The sequence below is a fragment of the Watersipora subatra genome, chromosome 2 (genome assembly GCF_963576615.1).
Source record: "Watersipora subatra chromosome 2, tzWatSuba1.1, whole genome shotgun sequence".
Classification (NCBI taxonomy): Eukaryota; Metazoa; Bryozoa; class Gymnolaemata; order Cheilostomatida; family Watersiporidae; genus Watersipora; species Watersipora subatra.
Window position 1 is genome coordinate 64,324,482 of NC_088709.1, and position 20,010 is coordinate 64,344,491.

Genomic DNA, 20,010 nt, shown 5'->3' on the forward strand with positions numbered 1-20,010 from the left:
ATGGAGCAAATACAGGTCAAGTTTGGATGAAATGTGCCAAAGGACGTGGAAACATTGCATTTACATAGACTAATGGACTAACAGACAGACGCACAATAAAAAGTGAAAATTATTAATAGAGATGATGAAACTCAGTTGCAATCAGTAAATTAACTTTTAGTGTACTTTTATAGAAACACACATGGTTTAGATGTATACTAGATGTTCGCTATTCGTCAGACAACCTTGAAACTATCTATAGTAGGTCTCTCCGCTTTGGAGCTAAAGAGAAAGACTGTGATATCATGCGATCAGGCAACACAATACGCTCACTCATCTCAGTAAGTACCCACTCCTGCGCTAAATCTTTAATCTCCAAAACAAACAGCCGAAACTCTACATTGAGGCTGTGAAAATGGTCAAACCAAGCTGATTATACAAGTTAAAAGTACGGGAGTGCAATCAGCACCATCCGTTTACCTCTAAGGTCTAACTTAAAGAGCTTTCAAAAACACTATTTAGGTATTATCTGGCCTAATGGAGACTTAATCGCCCGGTTTCAAGTGTTTTATCGGATAAAATGTTTTTTATCGACTTTGCATTACAGAAATGACGATAAGCAAATATAAAAGCAAAATGTTCAGTCTCCATTTATGTTTGATTAAAAACTCAAACCGCAAGTTTCTCATCTAGCTTATGGGCAAAATTGCTTAAAGGGTTACTTAGGCCAATTATTCTGCTGAATTGCGAGTAAATACTAATTGTCTCAAATGCTAATGCCAAGTCTTATAAGCCAAATGGTTATTACAAACACTATTCCCGTTAGACTTGGCGCCTGGCTGGTCGTTAAGAGTTGTACATCTAAAGGTAATTTCTGATGCAAAAAGTTGCACTTGCCTAATTAGGCAGCGTACAAGAGAAGTGTACTAACAGGAGTAATTAAATGTGCAATACTTGATGCACTGGCAGTCAAAACATGCCAAGACTGGCAATGAAAATACAAGATTCATTCAGAGGAATGCGGTAGAGTTCTGTAGGTACAAAATCGAACATTTCTGTTGTATTGGTTCATTTCAAAGTCTGTTAGAAGTAACTAACTTTTTATTATTTGAACCAAAACCATCACATTTTTTAAAAGTTTAGATTAATGCCCAATTTGAGAAAGAAACGCATTTTCAAGAAGAAGCAAGTTGAAAAGTCGTCCAATTAGAAGCAAGCCTTTGGTTAGAGGCTTATCTCTCATAGGATGCTAGAAATTGTCGAAAAGGATTATCTTCTGAGGCGCAATAAAAACTCACTGTCTTCTTCAAATGTCCAGCTAGTTCCCCCTTTAGAGACCGGACCACTTCCCGGTGCTCTTTCGAACGAAACGGATTGCTTTGCTGCGGCAGGCATTGTTTAAAGACAGTGTTAGTATGAAATCTCCCTTCCGTAGTGATTTCAGCTCTCAACTCTAAATGTCAGAATGCCCTCAGCCGCTATACAAATAAGTTATTCAACTCTTTCTTTCACGTGATTGGATGAGAGCTTTAAGATCTCGTCTGCTCGAAAGAAGCTAGGAAAACAGATGGATTTAATCACGAGCTCGTTTAATAACATATTCAAATACTCGCTTGCGCTGTCGGCTGCCGTGCTGCCGAGCTTGCAGAGTGTAACCATATGTACGTGAGCTGGCTAATGCATACCATACACCCCTGCTTACTAACACTCCTGTGCAAGAGTAAAAAAGAACCCTGCAACTGATACGTTCAAGTATTCAACTATACAAATTTGACCAGCAGGCAGATTCCTTCGGGGTGACAATTTATAGCAATTGGCGCATGTCATTTGCAGCCTATGGAGCAAACAGTTGCCAGCATCAATAATTAGCTAATTTGATTTCCCATAATGCCATGTAAGACTGTTGGAGTCTGACTCGATTGGCAACTGTCCAGTCACCAAAATTAAATTGATTTTTTGAACAGCTCAAATCATGAAACAAGCGATGTTTATCATTCAGTTGATGAGACTTGCCAAAATCATTCATTTTAATTGGCTCCAAAACAACTCCATGATGACCGCCTATTTACTAACTGCAGCAGTCATGCCTGTGTTCAGGTGGAAAAGATAAGTTGCAAGATTATTAAAATTTGTGCTGCTTTTATTGTGCTCCGTTCATTTTTAGTTTTAAAAACTGTAAAAGCATTTTATTAATTGAAATTTCAAATCTCCACATTTATTGTTTTGCTGCTCTATAAATGTTTCCGTGCCAATCTTTTCTGTGAGCAATATTTTCTCGATAGAATCGATCTGTACAACTGTATCGCAATGATTGTATTGCAGTATCATTTCATAGATACATTTTCCCAATTTTCTGATGCATCAACCTTTCGTCAATAAAATGTGTGTCATGAGCAATGAGTGACTTACTGATTCTCCTAGCACCTGCGACAAGTTGACGCTTGTCTAAAGAATTGGCATGACCCTTATTGACTATTGAAAACTTCTTGTCAGAGTGCTCTAAGATTAATATAACTGCCTTACGATTTTTTTCATTAAGATAACAACTAAAATATTCAGGAATGTTAGAAATGTGGAAATCTTACCACGATAATATTGACAAACAGTAAATCAAAACTAAAAGGAATCTGCAACAGCATTTTTTCATAACTCATACTTTGTGCTTTAAATTGAATCTGTCTAAAAGAAAAATTATGAAAATAGGATCAGGGACTTTTATACAATGATAATTTTCATAAACAGCATTGAAATAGGAAGTTTTAACTTTTAAAATCAAACACATAATATTGTCGGTGTTGCTACAAATAGCTGCCTATTTTCACTTTCTTCATTTTAATAGAATCAAATAAAGGTTTGACAAAAAACTATATTTTCAAAATTTAAATAAGGCCTAATTTCCAACACTCTGAAAATATTCCCTAATACCACAGATAAAATAATAGAAAAACCTTTTCGCTGGAAGTGTATTGCTGACAGGTTAGTGTGGCAAACTTGCTCGAAACACTCAGCCAGCTCAAAGCAGCAAATCAGCTCATAGTCGGCCAAATAATGACTGTATTAATTACAAATCACATAAAAAGACTCTATATTTATTTATTATTATTTGATTTCTTTATTTATTTAATACACAGGTGCATTCACCGGAAATCTCGACCAAGAACTCTGAAATTCCAGACTAATTAAAGGTCAATAACAGAGCCATTAATCAAAGATAGATTAACATATTAACCATAGATTACCTGAATAACTATAAAATAATTTAACAAAATATCATCGCCGCAAAAGATTTGTTGTTACAAAAAAAGTGTTACTGATTACAATATTATTTCAATAATGTAATTGACCTACCATAAAGCCTTTTATGTACAGAATATACGATATTTATGAAGTTTAAAATGATTCTTTTGCATAAAAGGCGTGCTTGACATATAGATCTTTGTGATTGAATCAGATAAGCCTTAGGTCTACGTACACCTTTTAGTGTCGAACATGGTGATTGTTAAAGCTATCCATTCACAGAGTATTTGTTTAACATACTTTGAAGCATGTAACAAGTTGCCACATGAGCCTCAATTGAACTCATCAAAGCAGCACCATTCCAGTTACTGTCTATCATTGCAGTGCAGTTCCGCTGTCACTTCCATTAAAAAGGTCAATACTGCATCCGTCAATAATAAATAAAAATCATTGCAAATCAATAACGATTGCACAAGGCCGATTCAGTATGTTTTCAATGAGTAAAGACGATTCAATGCGTTTTCAAACTTATTGTTTTTGGATGCATTTGCTCAACTCTAAGCCAACATCTGCTGACAAATCGAAAACTTCGCTTCAGTTGGCACTTGGCCATAAATTCATTGCTAAATAAAATATTTGATGAGCCGCTGCTAGTGACATAAACTTAATGGGCAAAAGTTCTATATACTAAAAAATCGGAAAAAATATAGCCAAGGAACTCCATCGCACCAACAAAAGTCAATAAAAATTAGATCGACACAATTAGATTGGAATAATTTAAGAGATCCATCTCCTGAAAGAATATTGCTTACTACAGATTGTCTGTACAGAAAGATCGAGTCGATTGTGTAAAAATAGCCATCGTGTCATCGATTGTTGCTGCTGACCTTGACAAACCATTTTCAAGGTCTTAATAATTATTACTTCGATGTTCACCAACACACCGTATGAGACATGTATGATTGCACGATCACATTAAAAAAGTTCGATCTGGTGAAGTTTCATCAGCCGACTGACAAATATCCGAAACTAAAAATTTTCCTAGATCGTAATTTTTAGAACATTGATTAAAGCGATGTTCATAGGTTGCGAGTGTAAACGGTAGAATTAAATTACTGATTTGGGGACGAGTTGTTACTGTCATGTTTGATCACCAACAAAAACGTGAAATATTTTGCCGTCTTTAAAAACACTCACCGAGCTTATTCATAACTATCGGCGAATTCAGTTCATAAGCTGTGTGTAGACCGATTGAGCTCAAAAGACGTACTGCCAAGCTTGGATGGGGATAAATACTGGAAATACTGCAAAACGGGGCTGGCCACAAAAAACGGTCTAATCCCCCTAGCCGAACCACTATCACAGCCAACTGAACGCACCACGTGTCGTGTCGAAACAACTCTCGTGACTCCCTTCAACCCGAACGCAATGATTTTTTGAGTAGATAAGGACAATAAAATTTGTGAATAACCGGCAGAAATCGCTTACATCAATTTTGCTTTGATCACGGACAGCTGCATAAAAAGACCTGCACAGGAAAGCGCTTATAGCTGTCGAAGTCTCGACAACTGGCCAACTGCAGACTAAGTAATCATTCTCGTTGTATAACGTTGATGGACTTTTAGGCGGTCTCAGTGAACCACACTCTAAATTCCTTGATATGCCTCTAATAGCCTTTTGAGTTTGCACTCCAGCTGTCCGCACGAGGTGCGAACAGATGCATTTCAATCAGGGAATATGAGTGCCTGGCAGACTGATAGGAATTTCGCTTACAAGATACTTCAGAGCTCCTGTGGTTAACCAAACTCTATGCTATGTTTTTAGAATATACATGTACGTCTGTAGTTTCAGGCATGGTCAATTTTTACAATGTAGTCGTATTAAATTAGATCTCTAACATTTTTGTTGATACAATTTTCAGCGGCTCACAATTATCAGCAAAACTGAAAAAACCATAGCTATTTGAAAATAAGTAGTGAAAAAATGTTATAAAAACCCAGTTGACTGAAACATTCAATAAAGACCACCAGATTTCTGGCCTGTATTGTCCGTGAATGCAGCGAACACAATGCAATGTTTCTGATAGAGTAACTAGCTTAAAAACTTCAATAAAAAGTTGCTGTCAGCAATTATCATACTGTCTTGACTATAACACGATAAGGAGAAAGGCATGTGATAATTTTTAATTTTTTTAGATAGTATTGCAATTGTTAAATGTGATAATCGGTTTTTACACTATTCATCCGAATCCAAAAGTGTTCTACATGTCTCTATTATAATAGTATCCATGATAATAATAATTATAATAATTATAATGATGGTGGATATAAGTTGATAAAGTTTCAAACCCTTTTATACTTCAAGATTAAAATAAAATTATTTTATAGGATTATTATCAATAAAGTAATATATATAAGATACAAACTTAACTGAGTTCATTTTTTTACAATAACATTCATTACATACAACTATATAATATTATATTATTTTCTTACAATTGTATTCAAAAAGTTTTAACACAAAAAAATTGGGAGAAGTTTGCTGTATCTGACAGTAATACTAACCCATTATTTACGTTTCTAGCAATGAAAGAAAATAAAATTTTATAATTTTTTTCCATAACCATGTTTTTTGCTGTGCACCAAAGTAAGAACAAACTCTGGATAACCAATTAATGCATATTATTAGAGATTTACTGTTTATTTTAAAATAAACAAAAGAACAGAATACTCGCCAAGAGAGAGAAGCCACTCTACACTCTAAATGTGAGCAAAGACCAACTTTATCTTAGACAGTTATATGTTATTAGTCAAAACTAATGATATAATACGGATATACGAATTTGATATTAAACAAATAGGGTATTAATTACAAAGAATCCATCTACTCAGCCTAACAGAATTCTAAGGCTAGAATAATGATCGTCAGGTTTTACTTGCCAGAGTAAAGCATTTAATTAGAGCTCGAGGAATAATATAAATATTCAAGGATGCAGGTTAAGATAAGAGGCTACCTACTTGAGTATGAAGTCATTGTACAGCAGACGAGATGATCAGGCGTGTATGAACCGAGCGGAGAGAAATGCTAAAGGGTGAGAAGAGGAGCCACAGTCGAATCCTATCAGCTTATCCTTAATTAGTGTAGAAAGGTAATCCAACTTTATAGCTAGTAGCCGTAAAGGCTGCTCATTTGTATGAGGTTAAACTATATATTTATTAGGGTTTAATAACCCTAGAAAAGAATGCAGCACCGGTCAGCCAAATCTGCCATCTCATTAAAACAATGTCTGTATATTGGCCTACGCTTTCTCCAAACTTAACGCAGAAAGCTAAATGATTTTGTTTTATCATATTTTTGCGGTTCATTAAAAATGTAAGTGAGTTTTAATATGGTTTTTTGTCAATCCACTCCTTGAGATTGCAACAATACAAAAGTCTTATTTATTTATGCCGACAGCAGTGTGCTGCCATAAAAGAAACAGCGATGATGTCAGGTTCAAGAAGCTAACAAGGCACTGAGTGTAATTAGAGGCAGTGAAGGAGTTGTGAGATGTTTACAGGCTGATGATACGCTGGCACCGGTAATCACACTTGTTATGGAATGTTCAGAAACAAGGTCTCTCGCAGCTGCTAAGTTAGCAAAATGACTAATTATATCGTTCAGGCAGTAATGTAGTTATGACAAAAGGAAATACAAAAGCAAATCAGACTACTAATTGAGACAATGTGAAACTTTCTACTAATGGCCATATTAGTAATAGCCAGTAGTCTCTTCATCTATTACCGATAACCTCTGTAATCGTTTCATAAGTGCCGCAGATATAAAGGTCAGGCAAAGGGTTTAGTATTGACAGCATTGCCTCAACCTATGAAGTCTTTCTCCTGTTAGGTTATTTTAGTCAACTAAATTATAAAACTTTATTTGTATGCACACCTGTTGACGAAAGTCTGGTAGATGAAATGAGTTTCTTGCCAAATTTTTTGAGAATGTCATTGTAATTTGTTTCTACATGGTTTTCTTTGTAAAGTTTGTAAAAAGATAATATTTACTCAAAATAAAAGAGCGTAGACACTGAGTCTAGAGCAATCGTGACTTTCTAGTAACTTCAAATATACGCATTAGCTTATAGTAATTGTTGGTCTAGTCCAAAACTTTGTTTACATTTCATGAAATGTCTAAAAGGCTAGTATAATTTGTTCAAACTACTAACCAAAGATTACACACAAATATTTGCTGCAAAGCCCTTTGAACTTTTTTGAGTTGAATTTAATGCTGGTAAACTTTTAAGACAAGCTTGTAAATCAGTCATAAAAGATCCGATTTACAATTTTGATCTAATAGTCCGATATAACTCTGGAGTCAAGTCTGATGTTCGGACTTAAGAAACTATCAATATTTTTCAACCTTTTGCGAGCATTTTTGATGTTTGAGGTGATCTGGCTGCAAGGATGTTTAAAGATTTAAATCAACAAAACTTCTGCGCAATTAAAACAGAAGAAAAATATGTGCAAAATGAAATCATTAGCTGCTATCATTGCTATAGGTGATATCAGCTATTGTGCTCAAGCTGCAGCGCTACGCGTCTTTATTCTGTTGGTCTCTTTGCAACAATAATTGCACTTTTTGCTTGATCTGAGCATTTTAACCGTGATCAACTTTCGTCGATTTTAATCTTAAAACATACTGATATCAGACTACTTCAAACATCAAAAGTAATTGCAAATGATAGAGAAATACCGATACTTTTTGATAAAGTCTACTAAAGTTTTGGGTAAGTTTACTTTTAACTTTGGAGTTGAATCTGATGATCTGACCTGATCATGTAGTTAGATCTAATACTTGGATCAGACTCAAGTCTAATGTTATGATCTAAACACAATGATGGTCACATCTTTGTCACTTTACGGTCACATCAAAGATCTAGTGCTTTGATGTGGCCATAGAGTCTTTTAGAGTTGGAAAGTCATCTCACCATTTTTTCACCAATTATTTCTTTAGCTGCATAACTGTTCTACTCACGCCATATGTCAACATAACGGAAGAACATTAACACTTCAAATATCTTATTTCACTCTCAACTCATAGTATTCTACTATATTTCCCTTTCAACTCATAATATTATAGTATATTTCACTTTCAACTCGTAGTATTCTACTATATTTCACTTTCAACTCATAGTATTCTACTATATTTCCTTTTCAACTCATAGTATTCTACTATATTTCACTTTCAACTCGTAGTATTCTACTATATTTCACTTTCAACTCATAGTATTCTACTATATTTCCCTTTCAACTCATAGTATTCCACTATATTTCACTTTCAACTCATAGTATTCTACTGTATTTCACTTTCAACTCATAGTATTCTACTATATTTCACTTTCAACTCGTAGTATTCTACTATATTTCACTTTCAACTCATAGTATTCTACTATATTTCCCCTTCAACTCATAGTATTCTACGATATTTCCCCTTCAACTCATAGTATTCTACTATATTTCCCTTTCAACTCATAGTATTCTACTGTATTTCACTTTCAACTCATAGTATTCTACTATATTTCACTTTCAACTCGTAGTATTCTACTATATTTCCCTTTCAACTCATAGTATTCTACTATATTTCCCTTTCAACTCATAGTATTCTACTATATTTCACTTTCAACTCGTAGTATTTCACTATATTTCACTTTCAACTCATAGTATTCTACTATATTTTATAGAACTGTAGTGTTTAGAAACAAACTAGTTTACAAATCTAGCTACCGTATGTGCCCCAAAATGGGCCATTATTGTGTGTATATAATAAAAGAACAGGTATTTTATCTATATCTCAGCTAAAAACACTCCAATGGCTACATTAACAACTACAGCAGATAAGTGACAAAGTTTCCACTCGTCTGCCACCCCCTTGAAGAGCAAGCTGATATGTTGTTAGCCAGCCTTTCAGCTAGCATCATTATTTCATTCTTGTTTATACATTCGCATGCCATAGTTTACAATAGTCTGCAACTAGCCTTTTACTATGTCCAACTCTGACTAATACAATTATATGATCACATGCTATGCCGACATTTAAGCTCGCAAATAAAAATACCTCCCACAGTACAGTAATAATTGAAGCTAGAGGCTGGAGTTATGAAGGGCGTGAATTTGTTAATACTTACCACATAATACTGACATAAAGACTTACCCTGTTTACTTACCCTTTTATTACTCAATGGACATGCAAGCACTCATGATAAACCACTCACAAATCAATGGCTGACAAATGGTCTACTAACAAGATAATCATGCTCAAACAAATTCTATAACAATAGTAATATTTGAATGCTTGACTAAATGTTTTAACAATTAGTGAGTGAAAACAAAACATCAAATTTCTTAAAAAAACTTCTTTGGAATGACTTCAAAGATTTTCATGATTTTTATGCATTAGAAATGAAACCAAAGTTTTCAGTCTTGGATGACCTTGTAATATATTTTAAAAAGACATACTGTAAGTTCACTTAATTTGTTTCATTAAAGTCACATTGCTAGTTAAAAGCGCTATCAATGTTTTTTTTAAACGGAAGCAATACTAAAACACTTGCATGCAACATAAAATAACTAAAAGCGCAAACCTAATGATGCATAAAACTTTTGAACAATCTTTCGGAGCTGTCCCAATTAGCTTCATAGGCAGACAACTCCAAATAGATTTTTTTGTACTTGCTGTGCCAAGGAGCAACAGACACGCTGAGCTACTGTAAGTGCCTCAAGCACTCATTTAAGCGGGAAGGGTTTCGCATGCCAGCCTAGGTGTTAACAACAAATGTCCCACTGCAGCATTTTGCAATTTTAATCTGCTACTAGCTACATGTACTAACTTGATGTGACATTGGGATTGAATTTAAAAATTCTGGTGACCATAATTTAAAATCATTGACCAAAGTCTTTATTGATGAGACTGTACCTGCTTCACGAGTATCCACCACAAAATGGTTGGTAATATTGGTTTGACCTCTATATAATCCTTCGCCATAAACTCTGACCTTGGTGGCATCACCCACTTCATTTCGGGTTACGTCTATTTTAAAGGGAGAGCCAGGTATATGCTGCCTGTCTTTGTAAACATTTACCAGATGTGTGCCTGTCTCATGCGGGGTGAAGGATATCCCTGCAATGAAAACAATATTGTCAGCTCCCTGTTTAAGTTATAGATAATATTTATAATACTATTATGTAAGTTACAAATATTTGCTTTACCTTTACAATATAATCATACAATGAGAAAGTGACTAATCACAGGAGTGTCGGTTACTAAATACTCATTTGGAGAATTTTACATTCAAACTGGGTGTGCAGAAAATGATATTTCACTCTAATTACATTTTATTAAAATAAATTACAGTAATTATACATTTTGTATCATTAATTGCCATGACTGTGTCTAAGGAATATCCCATAGGTTTATAATTATTTATAATTAAAATTATAATACTACAATAAAAAGTAAATTATAATAATATAATTTATTTATAACCAAACATCATAGCACATAATTAAAACTTACATTATTTTACACAGATTTTTGTATCGAGGTTTATAACAAAATTAGCAGACCAAAATAATATATAATAACAATATAACATAATAAACATGATATAGTATAGCACTATATTACACTTATGTTTTACTATAATATAGCATAATGCCATGTTTTATTACATTATGATACATGTATGTTGTTATATTATATCAACATTACATCATCATGTCATATTATACAATATTTTAATATATTACTATACAATATAATATACCATATTGTATTAAAATATGTAATCTTACATTCCTCCGCATCACATCCTCTCATTCATACCATATCATACACTTTATTATATTTTGCTCTATTGTATTATATTGTATTGAGGTATGCTATAGTATGGTATATTATACCGTTTTATCACATTATATCATATCATACTGCAGTATGCCATATGACACATGTGTTATGATACAAGGTAATCCTTTGCAGCATCAAAAGATCTTTTGTCTATTTCCATATTTAACAAATTTACAATGACTTGAACTTTGGTAACAAAAAAAATTTTGATTGAGTAATTGCCAATATTTCTTATTTTATCACACTGTTTATTAACTATTCTTGTGTTACACTTTGTAACCTTGACTGATTTTACTAATAATTGGTACTGAGGAGGTTATCAGCATACAGCTTTCTGTTTATATCTTTAAAAAAAATCAACAATATTTAATTATGGTTTCTAATCTAGCATTTTGCATTTTTTTCATGAAATAATTTTTAACGTAGAGATATTCATATCATAAAGGAGAATTTACATTTTGAAGATTGAGACCATAGGTGGGCAACCTTTTAGGGCATAAGGCCACTTTCGGATGGTAATTTGATAAAAGGCCACCATCACCTATGTCCTATAATTTTTAACGACCAGTGCAGAAAAAAGAATGTTTATTTCCCTATATCACCGTTTCTCAAAATGTCAGTGTTCATAGCATGAATTTTTAGATATTGCTTTAACACTATAAAATTTTAAAAATTTATGAAATTTGGAATAAACTCAACTTTGTCAGTTATTGCAATGATTGTATTACTATTATTTGCTTTGCTTTTAATATAATCTTTGCTGCACTTTCCATTACTGCACCTGAAAACTCACTGCCGCAGAGTTGCTGAATATTTTGTTACAGAAAGGAACTGTTGGAAGGGATTCCCCATGCAAAAAGGGGCTTTTATTTTTTTGCAGGACAAGCACAGTGATAGCTCATTATGACTGCGTTATTCCATCAATAAGGGAAGCAACTTCTATATAAAGTCAGACCAACAATTGATTTTTGCAGTATTCAGATTGCAGTAAAAAATACACTCAACTTTATTCTCTTTAGCCAGCAACAAAAATGCCGCTTTGAAGCAGCAAAAAGGTCGCACTGGCCTGAAGGCCGCACGTTGCCAATGCCTGCTTTAGACAGACTAGAATGCAGTCATGCACTAGGCAAACAAGTATAGGCACGCCTTTCTACTGCCAAATACTAGCGAGAGAAGACAATTACTAAATAAAAAGTGCCGCAAAAGTTTTACTAGTGAGAGAAGACAATTACTAAATAGAAAGTGCCGCAAAAGTTCTACTAGTGAGAGAAGACAATTACTAAATAAAAGGTGCCGCAAAAGTTCTATTAGCTAGAGAAGACGAAAGTGCCTACCAAGGTGGCCATTTGGTAACTTCTTGAGTATACAAGGTTCAGCCCGACCAGAGGGAGTTGTTATGTCAGCAGTTAGCATGCTGATGTCATATTCTTTGACTGAGAGGGAGAACTCAGTAGCCGTGCCCATCGAAAACTGTGACCTCTCCTGGATTTCTCCTGTAGTATACAATATGGTTGTTCTTCTAGAGGTCAATGTTGTGAATAATAGAATGATAAACTTAAGAAAATATGACAATTTTTATTACATTCAAAGACAAAAACATTTCCAATTTGTCAAAAGATCTTTTACCAAACTCTTTGCTAACAGGAATTGTACAAAATGACATGTTTAAGCATTCTTTGCATTTGATATTTTCATTATACATTTTTTGTCACAAATGTCTTCAAGTCGCCTGAAATTATTCCAAACATAGGAGTCAGTCATTGTATTTGCTGAACACAGTATTTTTTATTTCACTGATTTGACTAAACTGATCGCATACCACCAGCTTTATAAATATGGCAACAAAGCAGAGGTGAGAAACGTTTCACAAACGCATGCAGTGCAGAGGCTGATGTCTATGTCTTACCATGCAGTTCTACCTTGAACGGACTGCCTACTATGTGTTGTCCCTCAAACATAATAACAACATTATAGGAGCCTTCCACCTCAGCAACATATGTCACTCTGCAGAGGCCTCTTTTATTATCATCACAGTTGATGTCCACCTTGCTAGGCCCATCTACAGCTAAAGTTAGTCCACCTACAACAAGGCACAGCACTCTGCATGCACATGCACTAGCTAGTAACGCACTCCTGTGCAAGACTGGCCAATGGGGTTAAAGCATGCCATCTTGTTTTGAATATAACCATCTAAATGAAAGTGTTGGTATTTGTTCTCTTCCCGATATTTATGCCCGTTGTTCAAGCTGTAAGGCCGCGCTTTAAAGATGAATGTACACAAAGTTTTAGTACAAGTTATCAGAAATTATCGATATTTTTCTATCATTTGCGATTGTTTTTGATGTTTGAGGTGATCTGATTGCCAAGATGTTTCAAGATTAAAATCGACGAAACTTGATCACAGATAAAACGCTCAGAAGAAAAATGCTTGTGAAATGACATCACTAGTTGCTATCATTGCCATAGTTGATATTGGTTATTGTGTTTAAGTTGCAGAGTTATGTGTCTCTATTCTGTCGGTCTCTTTGCAACTAGAGATGTCATAATCGCGCTTTCGCTTGATTTGAACATTTTAACTGCTAAAGCAATCAAGATTTGTTGATATTAATCTTGAAACATCCTGGTAGTCAAATCATCTCAAACATCGAACACAAATGATAAAAATACCGATACTTTCTGGTGAAATCTACTAAAATTCTGTGCAAGTTCATCTTTAAGCTAGGAAACTCCTGCATATAAACGGATACGACTTCAACCGTTAAATTCTTTACTAACACGGTTGTGTTTCCTTCAGTGATCTCCTATGACTCGGAGCTATTTTATTGATGAGAATTCTTTAACACATCGCAAGAAGATGACAGAAGTTGCTGCCAACTTGCTTATTGATGTAACAGGTTTAGGTTGCGTGAAAGCGTTGACCTTCTCACAACCTTGAGAGCCTATAGAACCATGCCTGACTTGTGACTGTCGCTAAACACTAATGCCAGGTGGAAACCAGTTAGAACTTTTTGTTAATCATTGGAACATTTCAAAAGAATATAGTTTGCTGAAGAATAAAACAGCAAAATAAAGGCTAAACTTGACTAAAAAATGACACTAAGATTACTGTATTTGCTGTCTTCATCGGTTTTTTTGTTTTATGAGCTGCAGGCATCTTTACTAGCTTTCTCATTCTCAACTAACAAATACATGCAGCCTTATGTTACATTTTTTAAAGTTCTAATATCTACAAATAGTTCAGAATGTTCTAGAAAGCTCCAAGTTAAATATTTTTCTGCTAGAAACTTTTTTGTTGTTGTACCAAGTTGAATTTCTTTTGCTGAGTTTTTTTCTGCTGACACTAAACCAGGTTTTGGTGATGCGTTACAAAAATCTGATTTTTATTGTTCACCATTCAGGGGCACACAACACCAAATGAAATTGTCTGATTTGGTCAAAACTTCCTATCTGTATCATGTTTTTACATGTGAATACTTACCAATGCGAACTAGGCATCGATAACCAAATTTTATTGCTACAAAACGCTTGAAAACCTTGCATTGTATTCTTTATTGATTTCAAGTAGAACTGCAGGATTACATGTATTTGTACACTTTTATAGCTATTTGTTTTACTTCCGACCAGCCGGGCAGCATTTTAAGAGAGAGGCAGCAAGCACTAGTTGGCATGCAACACAAGAAACCACAAGATAGCTAACAGCATCTGTTTATATTCATTAGTGAGACCATGCGATGCCAACACGTCATATCCACGCCACGATCGGTCTAACCTGGTCTGGGTTGCACCTTCACCAAGTATGGTGAGCCCGGAATATGCTGGCTGTTGACCTTAACCGAAGCACGATATTCTCCGGCAACCCGGGGAACAAAGGTCACAGTGACCGTGCCATCGTGATTGTCTTGACAACTAATCTCAGTTTTAGAGGGACCCTCTACAGCCAAACTGAGGCCACCTATGATGACAACATAAAACTTAGTCTATCAGAGACACACTTAAGCTTTTATGACATTTTTGACGCTCTATTCACAGTGGTTTGATAAAGATCTGTAGATATCTGTCGAGTACAAGCAACATTTATGACTTCCGTCTTGTCCATGTACTTTACTTTCACCTAATATTTGTTTTTCTTGTTTACTGTATTACAACCATTTGAAGCCTATTTTTAGCCAGAGAACTAAACTAGGCTAAATATCTCAGTAGGTAACATTCTTTAAACAATGTCTAAATTCAACACTTTCAAACTGTTTCAAGTTTTATTCTGATTGGTTTACAGTTGAAAGCTAACTGACTGTAATAGGCTAGCATTTATGTATGTATGCATTGTTGTCAATCATAGAGACAGGCACAAACAGAGAAGAGATCCTGTGAGATCCTTTCCACGTGTGCTCGGGATCTCACAGACTAAACTTGTTCTGTTTGTCATAACTTTTAGCTAAGAAAAAGACATTAAATTCAGTTAGAATTTACATGCGTGATGCCGCAGTTAGTTTGGGCATAATATAATAATTTAAAGTCACTTTGTAAACAACATAAAGAGTCCAAATGTTTTATAGAGCTTACTGGAGACCATAAAATAAAGGAATTAGTGCAACTTAAATACCAGAACACGTTAGCTAGTTGTGTTCAACGACTAGCTAACTTCTGCTTAGTGATTTGATGACAATAAAATATAATTCAATGTTTTAAGTATCTAGCCCAATATTGCAATGCATAGACATAGAAAATGTTCCTCAACATACCAGCACCAGCATTCTTGGTATCAATTGTGAAGGAGCAAGGCTCCCCAGCAACACCATAACTTAGTCCTGGTCCATAGGCAGCAACAACTCCACTATCAACTGCATCCACATAAAACTGGTATGGGCTACCTGCAATGCATTAATTTAGGGTTGAAATTTGAAATTAAGCAAAGCTGGGCTGACAAACATTATGTTCCCATAGGGCTATATATTAAAGCCATGGTTGTGCGACGTCTTATGTCAAGGTTTTATCTTAAAGAGATCAAGGACAAAACAACACATGGATGATAAAAAAGACTGCTATTGTTTCAAAAATTAAAACTCGATGCACCCGCACAAGTATGACACCATTGGTCACAAAAGCTGTTTTCATGACACCAAGATTAAGCATCCTGAGGGTATTTTGCTTCCAAAAAGTGACACTGAATCATGACAGAATGAGAGCAACGTGGCTGTTTCTATGATGAAATTGCAGCATCATATGGGGGTGTGTCGCTACCCGATTGCTGCATAGAAACTTAGTATAAGTTACACTGAACCATGGTAGCAGCTTTCCGCTTTACTCTGAGTGGTCAGAACAAAGGTGAAAGGTTGTAGGTAAAAAAGAGCAAGAAGCTTAGTTTACTCAGTATGTCTAAGGAGTGGGAGAAAGAAAACAGCAAGGAAGTAGGAAAATAATGATAACTAAATTGTAAAGCTACCGTAAAAGCCAGAAATAAAGCCCGTGGTTGTCTGCGATCGCGTGTCTGCGAGCACAGGATGAGCTTAGAAATCAAATAGGAAAGCACAGCTTCTATTTCTGGTTTTACAATACCTTTGAACCAAAGTCGTGAGTGGTAAGTGCCTACCACATGATATGTCGTGGCTGTACCTAGAAGATAGGATTTTTCTAAAAGTAATGAAAACTCAATTTTTCTTGTTAACATAAAAATTACATTATTTTATCTTTTCACAAAAAGTTTACTAACAATCAATTGCATAGTTTATTTTAGTATAGTGTTGTTTGATTTGTTTTGTAAATAATGGTACATAACATTATGTGAACTTAGGGTCAAATCAAGGCCAAACAGTCTATTTGGAATGTGTAAAAAATTAGCTAAAATACTAACACCTGCGATAGTTGTCTTTTATTATTAGCAGTTTGTAATCATCCTTCCCTGTTACATATAAAAATGAAAAATAATTAAAAACTTTAATAAATTAAGGAAACCAGGAGCAAAACCAAAATAATCATGTCATGAAATTCCATACCTTCAATAGGCTTGTTATTATAAGCCACATGCAGGTTGTGCAAGCCTGTTTCAGTAGGTTGGTACTTTATAGTAACACTTCCGTCTCCATTATCCACAATGTCTGGCAGATGAGTGCGGTTAGAAGGAGTTATCACTCTTGCTGTAATAAGATGGAGACACGATTTCCTAAGGACAATGAAGTAAGCGACATACGTATTTAGTTAAAAATCAACTAAAGAAGATTTAGCATTTTATTCAAATCAGCTCAAAATGTTTGGCGAAATTACAAGGTCAAACATAAGTTGGTAAAACCTGAAAGTCGTCTCAGCTTCCCTACCACTGTTATGTATCTCTATGATTACGAGTCAGTAATGGGCTGAAGTTGTCTAATCATACTTTAGAAAACTATAAAATCAGAAGTAGATTGTGTGACAACCTACATTGTTGAAAGAACATATCGAGATTATAAGGGTTTAGTTTGCTGAAATTTGTTTATGAAATGGTGCAAAAGTTTCGAACATTCTAATATCTATGATTAATTCAGAATGTTCCTGAATGCTCCAAATTTAATTCTTTATTCTGCTGAAAGTGTAGCATGGAAACCTGGTTCATATTGGTCACCATTCACGTGTAAAAAATGTAACAAATGCTAATGTATGGTTTGGTCAAAAATTTCCATCTATATCATATGCTTTTCATGTGTGAATAGTTACCAATGTGACCTAGGCTTTAGGAATAAAATTACATGGTCATAAAATGCTTGAAAACCTCTCAATGTGATATTTATATAGATGAGGTAGGGTTACATAGAATTTGTTTACTTTTATAAATATCTGTTTTACTTCTGCCCAACTGAGCAGCATATGAAAAACTCATGGATTGTTAGTTGTCTGATACCGTGTGAGAAAACCACCTTGTGGGGTCTGTTTTTTTTCTGGGTGGTGTCCAGACTTTGGACGGATGTGATGCAGGAGTGATTGTGGTTGTATACCCTTCTTAACACCAACAATGGTTTTCATGTGACTCAAACCACTGACTTACTAATCATGAGTCAACCTCCTAATCATTAAACCACGCCTGCTTTGGTACACAGTCCTATTGTTTGTTTTATTATTGATGTATGGCATAATTTGAAAAACTGTTTTATTTGAAATAAAATTATTGCCAATAAAGTAATATAAAATAATAAATATATATATATATATATATATATTATGAGAAAAAAATTGAGAACTTTTAAATTCCACTAGTCTCTTTACATGTTTCAACGAGAGACTTTGAAAACATTTTTGCATGAAATCACATCAATATAATACACTCACCTGATGTATTGCTAAAGACTGGGCCAGTAGGGATGACAAAATCAACTGGATGAAACATGTTAGATGGCGCCGCGGCTTGAGAGCTTTTATACGAATCAACACGATCAACGGCAACATAGTCAGCCTAAAGCAAACCGTTAAACGTCGGAGTACGTGCATTAGAACTCACAACAGATGCCATTGTGGAACAAGATAGCTATTTAAGTTTCATGAACAATGGTTGGTTTAGACGAGCTAAAGGTGATCTAAAGAGATATGTGGTAATCTGGGACAATCTTTGATGATCTGGGACAATCTGTGATGAGCTGGGACACTCTGTGAGAATCTGAGACAAACTCTAATATCTTGTGACAATCTATGATTGTTTAAACTCACCTGTAAAAATTTGTGATAAGCGGTGATAATCTAGTCTAAGACGTGAAGGCTGAACTCAGATCATAACTAGATTCAATTTAAGCATCATAGTGTGAATAGCTATTAATTTAAATTTATCTGTTATTTTAGTAATTCATTGTTGTTTGTTTTGAGTTTCGACTAAGCATAAAAATATTTGTGTTACACTGAAAATAGCTTATAAAACAAGATGGGCTAATAGTTAGAAACCTCAATAGTATAATTACTTTATAATTAATAGTATAATACTTACCACAATAATTGTATACTTGCCACAATAATTGTATACCTACCACAATAATACATACAGATATTACAATCTAAAGGAACAAACCATGTTGTAAGCCATGTTAGACATCATTTAGAATCAGCTGTCTAGCTTTATGAAGCAAGTGTTGCCAAACCTATTTACATTTTCCCACCTCAAAATATATAAAAAATGATGTAATGAAGGCTATAGCTGCTTAGCAATTGGCTATGGTAGCTCACAGAGTCAATTACATAACCGCTGCAAAATGGCAAATCTAAACAACGCCCTCCAACCTTTCACAAGATTTTGTAGGCTATATAGAAAACAGTTTCATGAGAATAGTCAATAAAATTAATGATACCCCAGGATATTGCTTAGCTAAGCGAACCAAACGCAGCTGAGCAGAGCGTAGGGCATGGAGTTAATAGGAGTCAGTGTTATTGGGAGTTATCATACCATAAATGTATAACTGCTTAGCAGAGACGATACAACTCCACACTGAAATATCATAACAAATTTTTACTAGCAGCAAACTTACATGCTAAGAGCTGTCAAAACTTTTGACTGCTCGATTCATTTGATTTTCTTCGCAATCAAATGAAGCTTAGCCCAAAGGAGGAGAGGGATGACTCCAAAAAGTCAGACTCAGCTAAGCCGATACAATTGTTTGCACTTTTAAGCATTTAATTGACTAAAGATTGAGTTCAAGTTAAAACATCGAATTATTAAAAAAAATATTGGAGTTGTGTGACCATAGCGTGCTCTCCAGGTTGTTTCAATTGAAGCTTATTTGTACCTGGTTTTAAAGCCTGAGTAATTTATGAGAAAATTTTACTTAAAAAAATTATACCAAGTAAAAATTGATATCAAATAAGGAAGGTCATATCCAGAGACTGGTGCCTAATTATGGAACAAATGGCCAAATATGGAGATAATGACCAAATATGGAGATAGCTACCAAATATGGA

At 34.6% G+C, this 20,010-nt stretch overlaps 1 protein-coding gene across 1 annotated transcript in view; it reads right to left on the minus strand.

The window, feature by feature from the left end:
* Window positions 1-20,010, minus strand: part of LOC137387188 (filamin-A-like) — a 93,219-nt gene that overhangs the window by 26,806 nt on the left and 46,403 nt on the right. Inside the window, exons 31-38 of the mRNA XM_068073514.1 lie at window positions 19,499-19,540; window positions 18,400-18,523; window positions 17,097-17,237; window positions 16,660-16,716; window positions 15,846-15,974; window positions 14,876-15,058; window positions 12,441-12,599; window positions 10,174-10,377 (exon numbers count right to left, since the gene is read on the minus strand). Of these exons, the coding sequence (XP_067929615.1) occupies window positions 10,174-10,377; window positions 12,441-12,599; window positions 14,876-15,058; window positions 15,846-15,974; window positions 16,660-16,716; window positions 17,097-17,237; window positions 18,400-18,523; window positions 19,499-19,540 (1,039 nt within the window). The remainder of the gene's footprint in view (window positions 1-10,173; window positions 10,378-12,440; window positions 12,600-14,875; window positions 15,059-15,845; window positions 15,975-16,659; window positions 16,717-17,096; window positions 17,238-18,399; window positions 18,524-19,498; window positions 19,541-20,010) is intronic.